At 49.0% G+C, this 19,672-nt stretch overlaps 1 protein-coding gene across 1 annotated transcript in view; it reads left to right on the top strand.

Annotated features, from left to right (window-relative positions):
* PAICS (phosphoribosylaminoimidazole carboxylase and phosphoribosylaminoimidazolesuccinocarboxamide synthase) overlaps positions 1 to 19,672 on the top strand; it is a 408,935-nt gene that overhangs the window by 159,489 nt on the left and 229,774 nt on the right. The window contains exon 9 of the mRNA XM_069205847.1: positions 1,093 to 1,179. Coding sequence (XP_069061948.1) covers positions 1,093 to 1,179 — 87 coding nt within the window. The remainder of the gene's footprint in view (positions 1 to 1,092; positions 1,180 to 19,672) is intronic.

Here is a 19,672-nt window from a genome sequence, read left to right as displayed (position 1 = left end):
GAGTTATTTGGCAAGCACAAAAGAATCAGGTTTCCAGCAGTGAGACCACTGTCTAGGTGTCAGCTGGCTAGTACAGAAACTGTAGGTATGGTAAAAGAGAACATTGTCAGTGCTGACGAGACAAACAAATTTGAGACCAGTTCTTGATTAGTCAGTTATGATGTTAAAAACAGAGTATCAGGCAGGCAAGGAATATTTTTAGGTCTCTTTCTTCTTTGCTGCTTGTTGGAGTGCAGTATATTTTGTGTCATGCAGGCTTAGCTATCAAGTAGTCCCTTCTCATGTGCGATACATTCAGCCAGCCCTGGACTTTTCCTAAAGGCAATTTGGATTTCAGTGGTTGTATGGGCCTGGGTGTCCATGAATGGAGTGTGTTGCTAGCTAAACAGTTAATAGTTGTAAAAGGTGTCACACGCAATATTATTTCATTTTTTTTTAACATGGGGTCACTTGCGAGCTACGAACACGCCACGTTTCATATCACCCTCTTCATATCAATGTAATGCTGCTCAATTTGAACTTGTAGATTTCTGTGAATATCAAAAACACAGCACAGAGATCATATGTTGCTTTCCTAGACCAGTGGCTCTTAACCTTTTGACCTCTGAGGACTTCCACTGAATCATTATTTGAATCGAGGGACTCCCACTGTGTCATTTTCGAAAGTCGGGACCTCTTGTCTAAGCATTTTGCATGATCTGAAACTCAAAACAATACACAAAAAAATGCAAAATCAAATATACACCTAACAAATGTTCAAATATTGGAATATTTTGTTAACTTCACAATCAAATCTAGGAAATGTTTTCACATTTTCAGTTTTGCATCTTTAGTTGTATACACTTTATTATTTTAATATTATTTAATTTTGTTAAACAGTCAAAGAACCATGGTGCAGGCCTCGCCAACCCCCAGGGGTCCTTGGACCACAGATTAAGAGCCACTGTCCTAGACAATCTATGATGTTCTGGGTTGAAGGCATTTGGTAGAGTGTGAAGTCCTCAGTAGATCTTTCTGGATGCACTGATCTTAACTGTGGTACAGTGAAACATATTTAACTGATAAAATCAGAATAAAGTTAAAATATTACAGTTTGTATTTTGACAGATGAAGATTCTATAAGCTCAATGTCTGAGGATACTGCTAGGTCTCCAGCAGCAAAAAGGATACCCAAAACAGGTAAGCGACCTATGAGCACAAGAACGGGAGGTATATAGATTGTTGTATATTGTCATGTTATTATCTGTACAAAGAAGGAAGAGCAGGGTGAATTTGCATGTCTGCTTCCAATGTGCTGTTTTGCAGTAGATTTTTCTGTTTCTTGGCTGTGTAGAGTCCATTGATCTTTAGTTTCTGTCCTATGCAGTCCTGCTGACCCACTGGGTCCTCAATCATGGATGTCCGGTTAGAGATATGTCACAGGAAATGAAATCATAAGAACTTTGACCCAGAGGAAATCAGTCGAAGTTGTAATATATGGTCTTTGCCCATGTCACAGGAGGTGACAGAGAAGTAAAGTATTAACAGAACAAATAAAGCTGCCAAAGCATGTAAAATTCAGTTTTGGTACCAATCAAGTATTAATTAAGATGCTTCTGTGCTCTGCCTGCTGCAAGTTCATATTTCAGTTGGAGCCTCTTATGCCCAGTGTAGCCTCACGAATAGAGATATGTTAGCATAGGCACATGTAAAAAGCCTCCTATGCCCAGTACTTCCTGTTAGAAAGGAGATCACAGGGGAGACTGTGAATTGTGTTATTATCTTTGTTAAATGCAAAATGACAATGCACAGATCTAAATATTAACTTTTGCATTTTGGGTTTCACACTTTGAAACATATTCTGTCACGTTAGGGTTGTCAGTCATTGAAAGATATTCCATAATATCTGGGGGGGGAGGGTCATTTATGGCGACACTTGATCTTAATTAGGAATTTTCTCAACTCTCTCTAGCACTCATTACCAACACTGCATTTGGGTGCTGACTACAGACGCAGTGTCCGAGCAGTTCATGTGGTGGGCATCTGCATGCAGCTGTGGCTTCTGTGGTTCTCCTGCCTTCGTGTTGCTCTCTACCAGTAGGATTCCATTGCCAGTGCCACCCAGGCAAGGAAACCCCGAGACCATGACAAGAGGAGGCCAGTGGGATGGACACTGTCACAATTTGCTTTACTTATAAGGGACTGTAGCACCTATGTAAATTTGCATAGTCCCTTAGCACATTCTTAATCTGGTTACAAACATGTCCTGCCCATCAGCTTTGCACAACCTGTATTCCACTTCTCAGTTACATTGAGCAGGGCACTCCATGTCTTTGTGAGAGCCCGGTAAAAAGATAGGGTGTGTTTGACACCATCTCCCAGTTCTAGTAGCAACAACAAAACATATGACTGTTTGGGCAACTTTGTATAGAACTTATTGCAATTTGTATGGTCCTGTGGCATTCTGAATATGGCTGTTCTTTATGGTTCTGTGTAACCATTCACCTGAATCAAAGTGATTGTATTTGGGTATATTTTGCAATTTTTAGAATGGAGTCATTTTGAATAGTGCTCTCTGAATTTAGAATAGTTTAGTATTTTGTTTAGTTATTGATTATATTATACCACGGGGAAAGCAGCCAACACAGTCAAGAGACACTGCCAGAAAATAGTGACAACATCTTAGTGCCTGCTGCACCCTCCTTAGCATCTCGGTCTCCGGGAGCATGCATTTCTCGTTAATACCGTCTATGGCAGAAAATTACAACGGACAAGTGGGTTCTCGATCTTATCTGGTATGGCCATACTCTGGAGTTCACAACACTTCCACCTGCTCATCCACCACAAAGATCACCTCCATCCCATTTCCCCATGCTCAGAAATTAGGCGTTAGCCATGCTGCTCAAAGGTGCCATAGAAAAAGTCCCACACTCCCAGAAGAAAATGGGCTTCTATTCTCGCTTTTTCCTTTGTAAAGAAAAAATCTGGAGAATGGTGTCCCATTCTGGATCTCAGAAAACTCAAGTACCTGCAGAAAAAATCCTTTTGTATGGTCACTCTCCAAGAGATATTACAACTCCTCAATCACGGAGAATATATGTGCCCAGCCTGGATTTGCAGGATGCGTACTTTCATGTCCTTATCCATCCCAGACACTGAAAGTTCCTCAGCTTATCAGGCACTCATTATCAAAAGAAAGTTCCTCCTTTCGGTCTAAAGTCAGCTCCTCAAAGTTTCACCAAATGTCTTGCTCCAGTAGCAGCACATCTCAGACAAAAAGGCCTGCAAGTTTTTCCGTACCTCGACGACTGGCTCATAAAAGCACCATCCCTTCAGCAAGCTTCGGCGACTACAGCAACTTGCCTATGATTGTTTCAATCCCTGGGACTCACGGTCAACTACCAAAAGTTTCTCCTTTCGCCCTCAAAAAGAACTTCCTTTCTAGGACCAACTCTTAGGGCCAGATGTAGCAAAGGTTTTTACCCATTCTGTGTTTATGGGAAAAAGTGTTTGTACATACGGCCCTTACAAAGCATTCTTCTCCACAGAGAGGCAAAAAAGCATCATGTTGTTGGCTCACGATCTTTCCAAAAGAGAGTTGACTTTTGTCTGTCTCCTCTAGCCGCATCTCAGCATGATGTCATCAGCCATTCTTTTGGTGTCCTGTGCCGTCTCAAAATGAGAACCATTCAAGAAGAACTGGAGAAGCAATGGGTCCAAGTGACCAATTCGAAGATCTCATTCGGATCATGCCAACTATGAAAAAGGTGCTTCCTTGGTGGAAAGCCTCCAAGAATCTCTCATCAGGGCTAAAGTTCCTGTCTCCGATTCCTGAATACATAATCACCACGGACACATCTCTAGAGGACTGGGGAGCCCATCTTCAAGCCCCCATATAAGGAGCAGATGAAATCTTTCACTATTAAAACACAAAGGGAGAGTATCAGGAGTAACCTAACCCCATACTAACTCCTGTTTAAGCTAGAAACTGAAAACACACAAGGTGTGTGGGGTGGTATAGGAGAGAACAGGAGAGGATGTATGGGTGTGATGGGTGGCTGGACCTTTGAGGGAGTTCCCTTTACGGACTAGGTGAAAAATAAAATTACCTTACAAATCACCTGTTTTGTTAAGAAGTTTTAATGTAGATGTTTGTAGGTAGGAGTAAAAGCGGGGATGGGGACTCCGTTGAGTATGATGACTCAAGGGGTCTAAAAAATGGGGACCAACGTGTTTCTTCCCACACTAAGAGCCAAAAAGGTCTGGGGCATTCATCAGGGTCAGGGATCCCTAAAGGTGGGGAGCAAAATTGTATGCTCGTTGGGAAAGATAAGTGCTCTAAGAAAATAGGCCTACCTGGAGAATTTGAGGGGGTATGTCCCTGCGAGAAAAGGCAGATAGCCTCTGGTCTGGGAACTAACAGTGGGGGGGTTGCCCCTTGTAGTCACACTCCAAAGGCAGCAACATGCTCGTGCACCTATATGGTCCGTGTCCCAGCCGGTTGGAATTTTATTTTTCACTACCCTTATCTGGATCCCTTGTAATATCCAACAAGATTAAATCTCAGCACTCCCTCTGCAGTTCTTTTAACAACGAGGTTGAGTCCGCCCAGGTAGTATCATCTTACCTGGGTGGGGCTAGGTGGTCATATGATGAAGCATGACGCTATAATGTGTGTGAGTCCACCTAGTCCGTAAAGGGAACTCCCTCAAAGGTCCAGCCACCCATCACACCCATGCATCCTCTTCCATTACGCGCTCAATCAGCGCACTTTGAACAGGCCACAAGAGACCTATTCTCTCCTATACCACCCCACACACCTTGTGTGTTTGCGGAATCTTTCACTATCCAAGATGCATATAAACTTCCTGGAGCTGAGATCAATTTTTCTAGCCCTTCAGTGCTTCCTACAAAGAATACAAGGGTCATCTGTAATAATACGGACAGACAGCACCCCAGCATGCATTATCTCAACAAGCAGGGAGGAATGAGGTCTCACATTTTGTCTCTGGAGGCTTAAAGAATATGGAGATGGGATATTTACACCAGGTATCTATGAGAGCAGAACATTTGCCAGGTGTAGGCAACAATCAAGCAGACACCTTGAGCAGAACCAGTCGATCCTGTCACGAATGGAAGCTCAATCAACCAATTCTCAACACCATATTCCTACAATGGGGCAAACCAAACTTAGATATCTTCACCTCTCAGGAAAATCAAAAATGCCTGTTCTAAGCAAGTTGGGAATCTCAGAGAAGGTCATGTGGGAATGCATTTTCAATCAGATGGGCGGGGATCTATGCATACACTTTTCCCCCATTCCCTCTCATTCCCAGGCTTCCAAAGAACATTTAAAAAGGGAACCATGCCAGCTAACTCATTGCTCCACGGTGGCCCTGACAGCATTGGTTCACGGAGCTCCTTCTGCTCTTGGAATCCGAACCCATTCACCTCCCAGCAATGAAAACACTATTAACCATGAACAAGGGCCAGGTCGTGCATCCAGATCCCGCCTCTCTTCAGTTGTATGTATGTCTAATGAATTCAACAAATTCAAATACCTAGACATTCCACAAGACCGCAGGGATATATTATCCAAAGCAAGAGCTGAATCCACAAAAAAAATTAAAGTGATTCTGTTTACGGTGCCAACAACATAACCACCATCTGCTGGAAGCATCACCAGAGCAGATTCTGCCTTACCCCTTTCACTTGCTAGATCAGGATTAGTGCATGCGTCTGTCAAGGCTCATCTCCTGGTCAGTGCATTGCTCTGCCTCATGTGGCTCCACCGTCTCAGTAGAGCCCTTTCCCTGGCTCCTCCGAACTCCAGAACCCTGTCAGGAGTTCGAGGCCCTCCTCCACCCGCAGGCTTCTGCCTGCGCCTCATCCCTGGTGTCTAGTGGGAGAGCTCTGCTTTCCTGCTAGGCTACCTTCTGCCCCTCTCCTCCTTTTGCTTTGCTTTGCTCTGCTCTCTGCTCCACTACTGTCCCTTAGTGCTTGTTTTCCTTGTTTCTCTCTCACTCCGCTCTCTCTCTCACTTTCACTCTCACCCTCTTTCTCTCTCCCCCCCGCCGCTGCTGCCCCCGTGGCCCACCCCCTTTTTCGGCTCTGCCCCCGTTTTCGCACTGTTTTTCGTCCCCTTCCCGCCTCCCAGCTGTCCTCTTCTCCCCCCCACCTCCCTGCTTAATGGCGGCTGCTGTGTGGCCGTGCAGTGGACGTGCGCAGCTGGCATGCCGAAGGAGCGCCAAATGCAAGCCCAGCTGTGCCCGTCCACGGCGTGACTGTGCCAGCGCCAGAAACCCTGGCTCCCGTCCTCCCACCGCCGACACGCACGTCTTCACTACGACGCCGCCACCCTCTGCACCCTCAACACCGGCCGCTCTCCCGTCTGCCTTCAAAACTCCCCGCAAACCACCCGCGGACCCTTCTGCTGCCGGAACTGCACCTTCACCATCCTCCACTGCAACGACACACCCACCAAGGCAGGACGCAACCATCTCAGAAGTATTCTCCTCAACACCCACTCCGTCCACAAGCATACAGTAGAGCTAAGGAATCTACTTGACTCAGCCTCCCCAGGCATCGCCTTCCTGACCGAGACCTTGATGAACCCCTCCTCAGCACCTGACATCGTCATAGCTACAAGATCTCCCGCAGGGACCGCTCCATCATCCACAAGAACACCCTCAGGATCGCGACCAACACCGAAGACACCCTTAGCACCGCCGAACTCCTGCACTTCCAAAGCCACACTGACCCAAACAGCACACTTCAAGGGACCCTCATCTACAGGCCCCCCGGCCCACGACAGCAGTTCAGCAACTCCATTACCGACATCATCAGCACGCACGCTCTCGCATCCACTGACTACATACTCCTCGGGTGACTTAAACTTCCACCTCGAGAACACCAATGACAACAACATCGCCACCCTGCTCGACAACCTCTCCAACCTTGGCCTCAAACAGCTCGTCGCGACACCCACCCACTCCCCAGGACACACACTCCACCCTATTTTCTCCGCCTGCAATCACGTCTCTTTCAGCCACACCACCGAATTCCACTGGACAGACCACAGCTGCATTATTTTCTCCTCCAAGAAACCCACAACACCACCACCCACAACGGATCCCCCACCGCAGTTGGAACAAGGTCACCGTAGACCAACTTATCGCGACCCTCTCCCAGAACCCACCCATCAACACCACCGACACTGATGCAGCTGCCCGCAACTTCAGGCAATGGGTCAACAGCTGTGTCAATACTCTCGCCCCAATCAAGAATCCCGCCGACCTCCACGAATCTAAGCAAAGCTGCCAAAGACTCGAAAGAAAGTGGCGCCAAGATCAGACTCTGGACAACCACACAGCCTTCAAAAACGCCATCCGCAGACACCACCAACTCATCCAAGCCGCCAAAAGAACTGCCTTCAAATACCGAATCCACAACAACGCACACAGCCACAAGGAGCTCTTCAACGTCGTGAAGGAACTATCCAACCCAGCTCCAACGTCAAGCACATCCCATCATCCAAAGACCTCTGTGACTCCCTAGCCTCCTACTTCCACCACAAGATTGCAGACATCCACGACAGCTTCAGCACCCAGACCCCCCGTCAACCACCAATACCACAGATACACCTCCGACAACCTCCTGCTCTCCTGGACCCCCGTCAACGACAACAACACAATCGAAATCATGAACACCATCCACTCCGGCTCTCCATCTGACCCCTGCCCTCACCACATCCTCAACAAAGCAAACTCCATCATCGCACCCCAACTACGGAAGATCATCAACAGCTCCTTCGAGTCTGCCACCTTCACGGAGAGCTGGAAACACGCCAAGATCAACGCCCTCTTAAAAAAAAACAAGGCAGACACAAAGGACCTCAAGAACTTCCGGCCTATCTCCCTGCTCCCCTTCCCGGCAAAAGTAATTGAGAAGGCCGTCAACAGACAACTAACACGCTTCCTAGAGGAGAACCACACCCTGGACCCTTCCCAAATCGGATTCCGCAGCAACCACAGCACCAAAACCTCCCTCATCGCCGCCACCGACGACATCAGAACCATACTGAACAGAGGTGAAACCTCGGCCCTCATCCTCCTGGACCTCTCGGCCGTGTCCGACACCGTCTGCCACCACACCCTACACTCACGCCTCAGCAATGTTGGAATCCGCGACAGAGCCCTGGAATGGGTCACCTCCTTTCTCACGGGCAGAACCCAGAGAGTCTGCCTCCCCCCATTCTGCTTGGAGGCCACCGAAATCATCTGCGGCGTACCCCAGGGTTCGTCCCTCAGCCCAACCCTCTTTAACGTCTACAAGGCCCCGCTAGCTAACATCGCCCGATCCCACAACATCAACATAATCTCATACGCCGACGACACCCAGCTGATCCTCTCCCTCACCAAGGACTCCACCAAGACCTACCTCCATGAAGGAATGAAGGACATCGCCGAATGGATGAAGAGCAGCTGCCTCAAACTCAATTCAGACAAGACGGAAGTCCTTATCTTCGGCTCCACCCCCTCTGCATGGGATGACTCCTGGTGGCCTGTCACTCTCGGAACCGCTCCGACTCCCACCGACCATGCACGCAACCTATGATTCATCTTGGACCCCTCACTATCCATGACCCAGCAAGTCAACGCCATCTCCTCCTCCTGCTTCAAGACCCTCTGCATGCTCCGAAAGATCTACAAATGGATACCCACCGAAACCAGAAGAACAGTCACCCAAGCCCTCGTAAGAAGCAAACTGGACTACGGCAATGCCCTCTACGCAGTACCCACGGCCAAACTCCAGAAGAGGCTGCAATGCATCCAGAACGCCTCCGCACACCTCATCCTGGACATCCCCCGCCAAGTACAGACCACCTGAAAAACCTGCACTGGCTCCCAGTCAACAAGAGAATCACCTTCAAACTCCTCACCCACGCTCACAAAGCACTGCACAACACCGGACCAGAATACCTCAACAAACGACTCTCCTTCTACACCCGACCTGGCATCTCCGCTCCGCTGACCTCGCCCTCGCAACTGTCCCACGCGTCCGCAGAACTACAACCGGCGGTAGATCATTTTCACACCTCACCGCCAAAATGTGGAATACTCTTCCCACCCACCTGCGCCAGAGCAAATACCTCCTTACCTTCAGGAAACTTCTCAAGACCTGGCTGTTCGAGCAGGAGCAACATCCCCCCCCCTTCACCCCCTCCTCTCCTCAGCACCTTGAGACCGTCATGGGTGAGTAGTGCACTTTACAAATCCCCTGATTGATTGATTGATCTCCCTGCAATTTCAAAATACAGACTTTTTTCACTACCTTTATCTCTCTGTTCCACAAGAACAGTCAAGCAACTCAGGAAGGGATTATTCAGAGCTTTACCCCCAGTACGAGCTCCTCCTCCAGAATGCCATCTTATGAAATCACCATTTGAACCAATCCACATGGCAGAACTGAAGTTCCTTTTTTGGAAGGTGGCATTATTGCTAGCTCTCAATTCCACTAGAAGCATCACTGAAATTCAAGCATTCACAATACAGGAACCTTTTCTACGGTTCACTGGGGACTATGTACTTCTCAGGACAAATCCAGGATTCATTCCCAAGGTTCCATCTCAAAAAACGTACAAAAAAATTCCAGAAGACTGACCAACTGTTAGTGTTGTATGGTCAATCCAAACATGGTGCTTCAGTTACAAAAGCAACTATTGCAAGATGGCTTTCTGCTGCCATCCAGTTTTGCTATTCAAAAGCTGGCAAACCGCTCACAGTTAAGACTAAGGCACACTTCATGTGAACAGTGTCCACCTCAACTCCTCTGTTTGTTGACATCCTGTTGGAAAAGATATGCCGTGCTGCAACATGAAAGAGCACTCACACTTTCACGCAGCAATATTGCCTGGAATCGGTACACAGTGATACAGCTGTAGGGCAGGTGGTGTTACATCATCTCTTCAGATAAGGTAAGCCTCTGTTCATAGAGGTGTTTTATTGCTTTTATATGTTAATTCATATTATGTTCCATTGTAATTCATGATTTCTTTATTATATATACAGTAATGTTCTTTAGCTGGATAGATATTTATCAAATTGTCACCCGCCATCCTCAAACGGTAGTTTCATTACTACAGTATTTACTTACAATTACTGCTTGCTGTTCTGATTCAAGCATGTAAATCTATGAAAGATCCAATACCGGAGAGGAAAATAAGTTACGTAAAACTACAGTTCTCCAGTATTGGTATATTTCATAGATTCACATGCGACTCACCCTCCTCCCCTGAGAAGCTTCCCTTACATAGCTATAGATAATTCTTGTTGCACTTGTGCTTGAAAATCTGAGGGACTCACTTTCTCATGGGAGTGTTTTACATGGTGCTGTTGCTTGATTGGTTATAGTTCAGGTTTGGTCCTTTTCAAAAAAATACATGAATAGGCTATTGCAGTGACTATTCATTGCTAGTTATAGCCTATGGTAATAACATTTACTGCTTTATGAAGATAACGGGAACTCCCTCTACGACGATGGGGATTGATTCAAGAGTGCGAATCCATGAAAAATACCAATACATGAGAACTGTAGTTACAGGTAAGTAACTAATTTTCTTTTACCTGACTGAAGTTTAGCTAGTATAAGTAAATGGCTTTTTCCTTTCCTCTTGCAGAACCTCTTGTGGCTCCGACATAATAGTCATCATTCACATCATAGTGCAGGTGATGCCAAACCTTCAACGTTTGTAGCACAATAGGCTTTGTGACAAAACAACCCTTGCACACGCCCATCTTCCTTTTGTGAAGAAGGGGGCTTTCAAAACTCATAGAAACACTTCCTACCGTGGGTTGGGAGAAGATGTGCTCTGGATGGGTGAGATTTGTTTTTGATTCTCTGTAGGAAAGAACTGCTGCGATGGAATTTCAGGAACCAGCTGCACATAGACATTTTCGTATGGATATGACTCGGAGTTGTTAGACTTCCCAAAATTTGAACTGATAATCTGGTATCCAAGAAGACATACATAAAGTTTGGAGATTTTTAAATCATCAAGAAGTTGTTACAGATCTTCTCCTGAGAGCTGGGACTTACAAAAGTTTAACTTCTGGATGATCAGTTGAAGGTGCCAAGCTTAGCTGGAAAAGAGGCATCTCAAACGCAGCTTTTTCTTGGTTTATACTGCTCAGAGTTTTGGAGAGTGACTCAAGGTTGTCACGGGACACATAAAAGAGATAGCCAGAATTCCGGAGCCCTGCCTCAGCACAGCTTCCATCCTTGGCCTGCAAATGTTTTTGATATCAGGAAAAGTCTGTAAGTGCTGGGGTGATACTTTTCACTGTTACAGCCACAAAGTCATCCCTGACCTTCCACTATCACTTGTTGCCTGCAAACAGCACCTCAGTACCAGTCCTCTGTTAAAGTAATGGGTGTCATCAAGCATACATGCAGAAAGAGTTTCTTAACTCCAGTGTGTTCTACATGCTTCATGTAGATGTTGAAAAGTGGGGAAGAAGAAGGGTGAAACCTTGTGGAACCACACATATCAAAGGATCCCAGAAACATGCATAGTAGTCTCACTTTGGCAGTATTTTCACAAAGAGGGTTTAATCGAAGTCATGGCCGATCCCTGAACTTTGATCTCACAATCTCGCCAAGAATAGCTTATGGTAGAACTTACCAGAGACCATAGGCAGATCCAATAGAACAAAGACCGATTTTCCTCTCAAGGGCTGTTAGGGAGTTGCATATGGCTTGTAGTATTGTGGATGAGGCTACAGGATCTCGGTCATGCTTCACTAGATCTCTGCTTCTCAAGATAGTCTAGCTGATATGGATGTGCTGGGTCTGGTTTATTGGTTAATTTTCCCCTTTTGGAGGGGGCAGAAGTTCCCCTCTCTGACCCACTCCTAATCCTGGTAGTTTAGGTGGAAGGGAAAAGGAGGGATTTTCTGTGACAGCAAAGGAGGAAAAGCACTTTGTCCACTGAACTAGTTGCACAGTCTGTGGCATCACACCCTTCTAGTAATTTTGTGTTTACCACAATAGCTGACTAATGGTATCTGGGAGGCCCAATGTCTCATAACACTGCTCAGGCAATAGTAGGGTGCTGTAGTAAAATGGGAGAGAAGAGAGACAGCACAGAATCACTAAGGGGCTAATTATTACTTCAGCAAACGTTTTTCACTGTCTGCCGAAGTCCTGCGGTCAGGTTGCCGCCAGTGCGGTTGCCTTCCCGTGGGCCCCATTAAGAGTTCCCTGCTAGGTCAACGCTGAGCGGCCTACAACATTGATGCCGGCTCATAATAGAGCCAGCGGCAATGCTGTAGTGCGTAGGGTCAACAGCACCCGTTGCAATGTTCACTGTCTGCAAACAAGGGACCCCTGCACTGGCCAAGCCAAGTGCAGGAGCCCCCCTGGGGCACCCTGCACCCCATCTCCACCAGCCTTTACATGGCAGTCCTACCACCATGTAAAAGCTGGCAGAGAGGGGGGTCGTAATCCCCAGGACCGCCAGTCCCTCCTGTGGAGGAGAACTGGCGATGCTGGTGGTCCCACCGCAGCACGACCGCCAAGGTTATAATGTGGCGATCAGACCACCGCCAAAGCAGTTGGACCACCGCTTTGGCAGCGGTCAGACTGCCACCTCGACCCTGGTGGTCTGAAGACCTCCAGGGTCGTAATCAGGCCCTAAGTCTCTCCTTTAATAGTCTGAGGAGCTTTGTGATTCTTAGTAACACTCTGTGATCCTCTCAATGTCAGACCCAGTCAACCTTTCATCAGACAGTAGAAGCCCATTAAAAGGGATGATTAAATGGTAGGAGTCTAAACAGTTTAATCACACCTAAAGCAAGTCTGTGGCAGAAAACAATATGTTTGTGATTTGGGTGGGGTCTTAATGGCTTTCCTCCTGGTGCTTCCTTAAGGAGAATGGAGCCCCCGGCTTCAACAACTCAGGAGTACTCCTACATTCTGCCAGGGTCAGTGAAACCAAAGGGTCTCCTCTGCCCAAGGTCACATGCGCTCTGCAGAGCATGAAACACTGACACTCACTGGAGTCTGTTTCACGTCAGATGTCCAGGAATTTAACCCGCCACTCACTTTTAGTCAGTCTCTCAGCCTCCCCCAGGACAGTGTCTTCGGGCTTTATGCTGCTGCCCCTTTCACTGTATCATTGATTTCCCTAGGAGGGATTGCAGGCCTCCTAAATACTGGCTACAGCGCCCCAGAGTCTGTTGATCTCTGCCCGCCAGGGCTCAGCAATGGGCATTGGAATTTTAGGCTAACCGATGTCACCACCCGACAGGTCAGGACAGCTAGGCTTGGCACAAGCTGCTCCAACAGAAACCTGGTATGTCTTCCACAGTGCTCCCTGCCTTCACTGTTGTTTGATTCTTTGTTGGTGCTAGGCTAGAAAGGGTTGTAGAGCATTTACTGGCCACTAACGGCCAAGTCCCACCACTTGGACAGTGCAGTGATTATTAATACTTAACACCACCCACTGCCAGCGCAGGGTTTCAAAATGTACTATTATACAAGAAGCCACATTAGATGTGGAGGGAAAGCCATTTTAAAATGACAAATATAAAGTCTAAGGCCCTCATTCTGACATTGGTGGTAAGTGCCGCTTACCGCCATGCTGACTGCCGCCAATAAATCGCAACCGCAGCGGTATACCGCTATGCGTATTGTGACCGACACATAGAAATACGCCACTATACAGACACACAAACAAGTCCGCCACACCAAAGGTCAGTGATAAACTGGCGGTACCAAAACCCACACCGTTAATGCCAACAGAAATACGCCCAAAGCATTATGACCCACGAATCACTGCGGCGGACATTCAACCGTTGTAAACCATTGGTGGTACATACTGCTGCACTCAAAATACACAGACATATAAAAAACAACACCACATTGGACAATTCAAACTACACACACCTGACATACATACACACACTACACCCACAACACTATAAAACACACACACCAATTACCCACAACCCTTTACCACTACAAACAATTTACAACAGAGAGAGAGAGAGACACGCCATGAGCACCCATAGGACCAGAGCCATAGAACACCATCACCCATACACCATCCACGCACCTCACAGCACACACCCCAACACATCACCCCAGACACACTCACACACACCACACACACTACACCCATGGCACCACAAAAGCACCCCAGGTTCTCAGAGGAGGAGCTAAGGGTCATGGTGGAGGAAATCATCTGGGTAGAGCCACAGCTATTCGGGTCACAGGTGCAGCAGACGTCCATTGCTAGGAAGATGGAGCTATGGCAGAGAGTCGTTGACAGGGTCAACGCCGTGGGACAGCACGCCAGAACAAGGGATGACATCAGGAAGAGGTGGAACGACCTACGGGGAAAGGTGTGTTCCGTGGTTGCAAGACACCAAATAGCTGTACAGAGGACTGGCGGTGGACCCTCACAACCTCCCCACAACTAACAACATGGGAGGTGCAAGTCTTGGCGATAATGCATCCTGAGGGCCTGGCAGGAGTAGCAGGAGGATTGGATTCTGGTAAGTCAAATCTTTACTACTTTCACCCACCATACCTGCATGCCATCACAAACTCCCACCCCTACCCTCACTCCACCACCTCACATATACCCAACAATCACAAACCCACCCATCCAAATACCAAGCCCTGCCTGCCACACCAATGCAAGGACCCTCATCACAGACCTGCATAGGCACCTATCACCACAGCATGCACACTAGTGACAATCACTTAGCCAACCAAATCACAACTCACACAAGCCAAAGCTGCCTTTGTAATAACAACCAAAGAGGGGAACATACCCATGCACAAGATGTCACACGCAGTAACAATAATACTGTATTTACATCCCCACAGTACCCCCACACAACGTCACAGGAGAGGAGGTACCAGCAACATCTAGTCCCCCCCCCCGAAGAGGCCCACAGGGATGACAGCAGCTCTGCACGCCTGGATCAGGATGACCAACCTGGCCCATCAGGGACCTCTGGACATTTGGTGACCCAGGCACAGTCCCATACCACCACAGAGCCTCTCCCCTCAGGAAACACCAGCACAGCACCCACCCGGCGGGCCTATCCCTCTGTCCCCAGGACACGTCAATCAGCAGTGTGTCCACCACTACAGGGACCCCAGGCAACCCCACAAACACAGGACGATCAGGGACCTGGGCTCAGTAGCAGTGGGCACACAGTTCAGGGGACAGAGGCACAGGACAACAGGGAAGCTGGGAGGACTGCTGTGCGACAGGGGGAGGACAGGCCCAGGGAACCGACTCTCCGCAAGGCACTCACCAACATCCTGGGAGCATACCACCATTCCCAGGAGACCATGGGCCAGATATTGGCCAAGTTGCAGGAGACCCAGTGGCTGCAGGAGGGACAGTACCTGGGGTTCAGGGGTGACCTGAGGGACATCCACACCACCCTGGTCACCATTGCAGGGGTGCTGGCAGGCATGGCCAACACCATGAGGGAGGCAGTGGCACTCCAACGGCTCGTGATACTAGCCACACCGATGAACAGCCCTCCACCTCTGCTGACACTAGTAGATAGGAGGCCCGCCACAGGAACAACAGGCCACCAGCGCCGCTCCCCCTGCAGAAGGAGAACCACCACGCAAAAGGTCCCTGCGATCCAGGCAGAAGCCAGAGAACATTGCCAAGACCCCCGCCAGGAAATAAGACTCCCCTGAATGTCACCCTTGTGTCCCACTCTGTCACCCTGTCCACCTTGAACTGCCATTGCCTCACTCCCTATGCCCCCTTGGACAATGCATCTGTGATACCAATAGACTGGACTCTATCCTGGACATTCCTCCATCATCAACCTAGCCCATTGCAATACCCTCTACACTTATTATCACATAAATAAACACCCTTGGAACTAATACAATTATGGTGTCTGTCAATTGATTGATATATGTATTAGTTTAACAAGCTGTAAACATTACAATTCAAACGTACAGTTAAATATACTTAGGTATGACCTGTAGTGGGCAGCAGTAAACACAACAGGAGCCAGAGTGGGGCACAGATATCAGAAAATAGAGATGCCAAAGGGTATAGTAAGTGGCCATAGAAGTGGGAAAATCAGGCTGCCATGTACAATGTCCAACACAAAACTGCAATGGAGGGTGAAGTTACAGTGTCTTACCTGGGTGTCACTAAAAGTACTGTTGAATTATGGTTGTTCTGTTGTCCACATCCTATTCCTCCTCTTCGTCACTGTCCTCAGGCCCACCGCTACCACACGACCATCTCCAGCCTCATCCTCCTGCAGAAAAGACACCTGGTGTCTCAAGGCCAGGTTGTGCAACATGCAACAATGATATGGCAGACCTTCTTGGGTGAGTAGCACAGGGATCCACCTGTCAGATGGAGGCACCAGAATCTGGCTTTTCAGGAGGCCAAAGGTGCGCTCAGTGATCCTCCTTGTTCGCCCATGTGCCTCATTGTAACATTCCTCTGCCCTTATCCTGGAATTCCTCACTGGGGTCAGTAGCCATGAGAGGTTGGGGTAACCAGTTTCACAAATAAATATCGAGATATGCCTGTTAGCCAGACACTCATCCTTAGGGCCAAACCCACACCCACATACCAACAGACACTGGGTTGGGACCATGGGCTCACCTATTAGCCACACCCTGTGCCTCTGGAGTTGAGACATCACATATGGAATGCTGCTATTCCTCAAAATAAAGGCATCATGCACAGACCCAGGATACTTTGCATTCACAGGGAAGATGTACTGGTCCGCCAGGCACACTATCTGCAAATTCATGGAGTGATAGCTCTTTCGATTCCTGTACACCTGTTCATTTCTCCCGGGGGGGGGGGACAAAGGCAATATGTGTACCATCAATAGCACCAATGATGTTGGGGATATGTCCCAGTGCATAGAAGTCAGCCTTCACTGTGGCCAAATCCTCCACCTGGGAGAATACGATGTATCTGTGCATGTGTTTCATCAGGGCAGACAACACTCTGGTCAGCACGTTTGAGAACATAGGCTGTGACATCCCTGCTGCCATGGCCACTGTCGCTTGGAAGGACCCACTTGCCAAGAAATGCAGCACCGACAGGACCTGCACAAGAGGGGGGATACCAGTGGGGTGGCGGATAGCTGAGATAGGTCTGGCTCCAATTGTGCACACGGCTCATGGATTGTGGCCCTATCAAGTCTGTAGGTTAGGATAATGTGCCTGTCCTCCATTGTCGTCAGGTCCACCAGGGGTCTGTACACGGGGGTATGTCTCCATCTCCTATTCATCCTCACCGGTTGAACACCAGGGTAAAAAACGGTGAGCAGATGGTCATATTCAAACATATCCTCAGATTAATATGCCTTGCATTTTGTTACAGAAACAGTATGTGAACATGTAGGTCCGTTGATGTGCCTATGTCTGCTGTGACGCAGTTAGGTGCCATGGTCTGTTCCCCCCTGAAATGGCGGCTGCCTGACCTGTGAGGAGGGACAAGTGTAAATGAGGTAATTCCGCTGACGTTGTGCGCCGTTGCTGGAGGCGGTTGACGACCGCCGTGCAACACATCATTGCTTATCATTGGGGCCTAAGGGTTCCAGGAGCCAATGGTGATGTACGCCGGTGGTGATGATATGCACCGCCGCGGACGTGACCGCCATTTTCTATCTGTTCACTCACTTGCCACCTGACCTTCAACAGGAGAGGACCTACACTGCAAGTGCTGCTGTGACCTGTGTCTGGAAGCGACCATGGCTCGAGTGTCTGGGGAAAGGGCCCCTGCCTTCACTTCCAAGGAGTTGGAGAGACTAGTGGATGGGGTCCTACCCCAGGACCCTTTACTTTATGTTCCTCCAGACAAACAGGGGAGTACACTGTGAGCACGATACGTGGGGCATGAATGTATGGACTGCTGTGTGTGTAAGCCTCGTGTAGAAGGGGGGGCTGAGTCGTCCTGGACAGAGTGCTGCATGTTTGGTGGGCAATGTCTGTCCATAAGGGGATGGGAGGGATATGGTGGGCCATGAGTGTAAGAGTCCGGACAGTATGACTAATACCTTTTCTTATGTCTCTTTTTCTGCAGGTCAGCGCCTATCAGAAAAAGGGTATTTGACGTGCCATTGCCAAGGAGGTGCGGACCCTGGGGGTCTTTGACAGACAGAGCACCTCTGAAAACGGTGGGAGGACCTGCGCCGCTGGGCAAGGAAGACGGCGGAGGCCCAGCTGGGGATGGCCTTCCAATGAGGAAGGGGTGCCCGTCATACCCTGACCCCCCTGATGTTCCGCATCTTGGCGGTGGCCTATCCAGAGTTGGATGGGCGCTTGAAGGCATCACAGCAGCCACAAGGGGGTGAGTACAGATTCAGAATCATGAATATGCACGCGTTGAGGTGTTACCTGGGTGGGGGATGTGGGTCTGTGGGTGCACCTAGGACAGGACGAACATGGCAGGGTAGGTTCCATGACGGGAAAGCTCAGATGCACTCCAACCCCAATAATGCTTGTGGGCATCTACTACTGGGCAGGGTCCTGTGGGTTTCAGGTGTGCAGCTAATGGCGTTAGGCATTGTACCCCATGGACTAGTGACTAGCATTGTAACTGGTATTGCATGGCCTAGTGCATAGGGCTGTTCCCTGTTCCCTGTGAGTTGTGTACGCCAACGGTGGTTTTGTTGCTGGCATTGACCAAGTGTATCCTCTGTCTCCCCCCCTTTTTGTTTTGTCACCCTGTCCTTGTGTGCATTAGCATCATCTGGCGGAGGAGCAGAGGCACCGGCGACGGAGAGAGCTGCATCCCACATGGGCCTGAAGGCCGAATCCACTGACGGTGAGGGCACCAGTGGGACAGAGGGCGAGGGGAGCACCACGACGGAGACCGAAGGGGACAGTTCTGACAGCGACACCTCCTCCAATGGAAGCTCCCTTGCGGTGGCAGACACCTCTGTGCCCACCCCACCTACAGGTACAGCCGCCACCCCCGTACCAGAACCGCCCTCCCAGCAGCCCCTCAGCGAGTTTCCCGTGTCCGCTCAAAACAGGAGGGTGGGCATCTCCTTTGCCCCAGGCACCTCAGGCCCTGCCCCAGTCAGCCCTGCTGCCCTCAGTGAGGAGGCTATTGACCTCCTGAGATCCCTCTCTGTTGGGCAGTCAACCATACTGAATGCCATCCATGGACTAGCAGGGCATTTGCAACAAACAAATGCATTCCTGAAGGGCATTCACTCTGGGGTGGTGGCCCAACAGAGATCCTTCCAGGCTCTGGCCAACTCACTGATGGCAGCCATTGTCCCTGTCTCTAGCCTCCCCCTTCCAACTTCCTCTACCCATTCCCCTCAAGCCTAGCGTATCCCAAGCACACCTTCAGACCAGCATGCACTCAATTCAACACACAGAAGTGGCTCAGGCAAACACAAGCACCGCACTTCATCCCCCAGGCACTCACACATCCAGATACAGACACAACAACATCCACTGCCTCCACTGTGTCCCCCTCCTCCTTGCCGTCCACCTCCCTCCCAGTGGCGTCTCCACTCACACCTGCATGCACTACATCCGCGTCCACTACCTCCATCACCAGCACGCCTATCACTACACACCCCTCACTGGCAGTCTCCCACTGTGTCTGTGCCCCCTCCTCCTAAAGTACACAAACGCAAGCACTCAGACACCCAAC

This window comes from Pleurodeles waltl, chromosome 1_2 (assembly GCF_031143425.1).
Source record: "Pleurodeles waltl isolate 20211129_DDA chromosome 1_2, aPleWal1.hap1.20221129, whole genome shotgun sequence".
Lineage (NCBI taxonomy): Eukaryota > Metazoa > Chordata > Amphibia > Caudata > Salamandridae > Pleurodeles > Pleurodeles waltl.
This window is presented reverse-complemented; position numbering and strand designations above follow the sequence as displayed.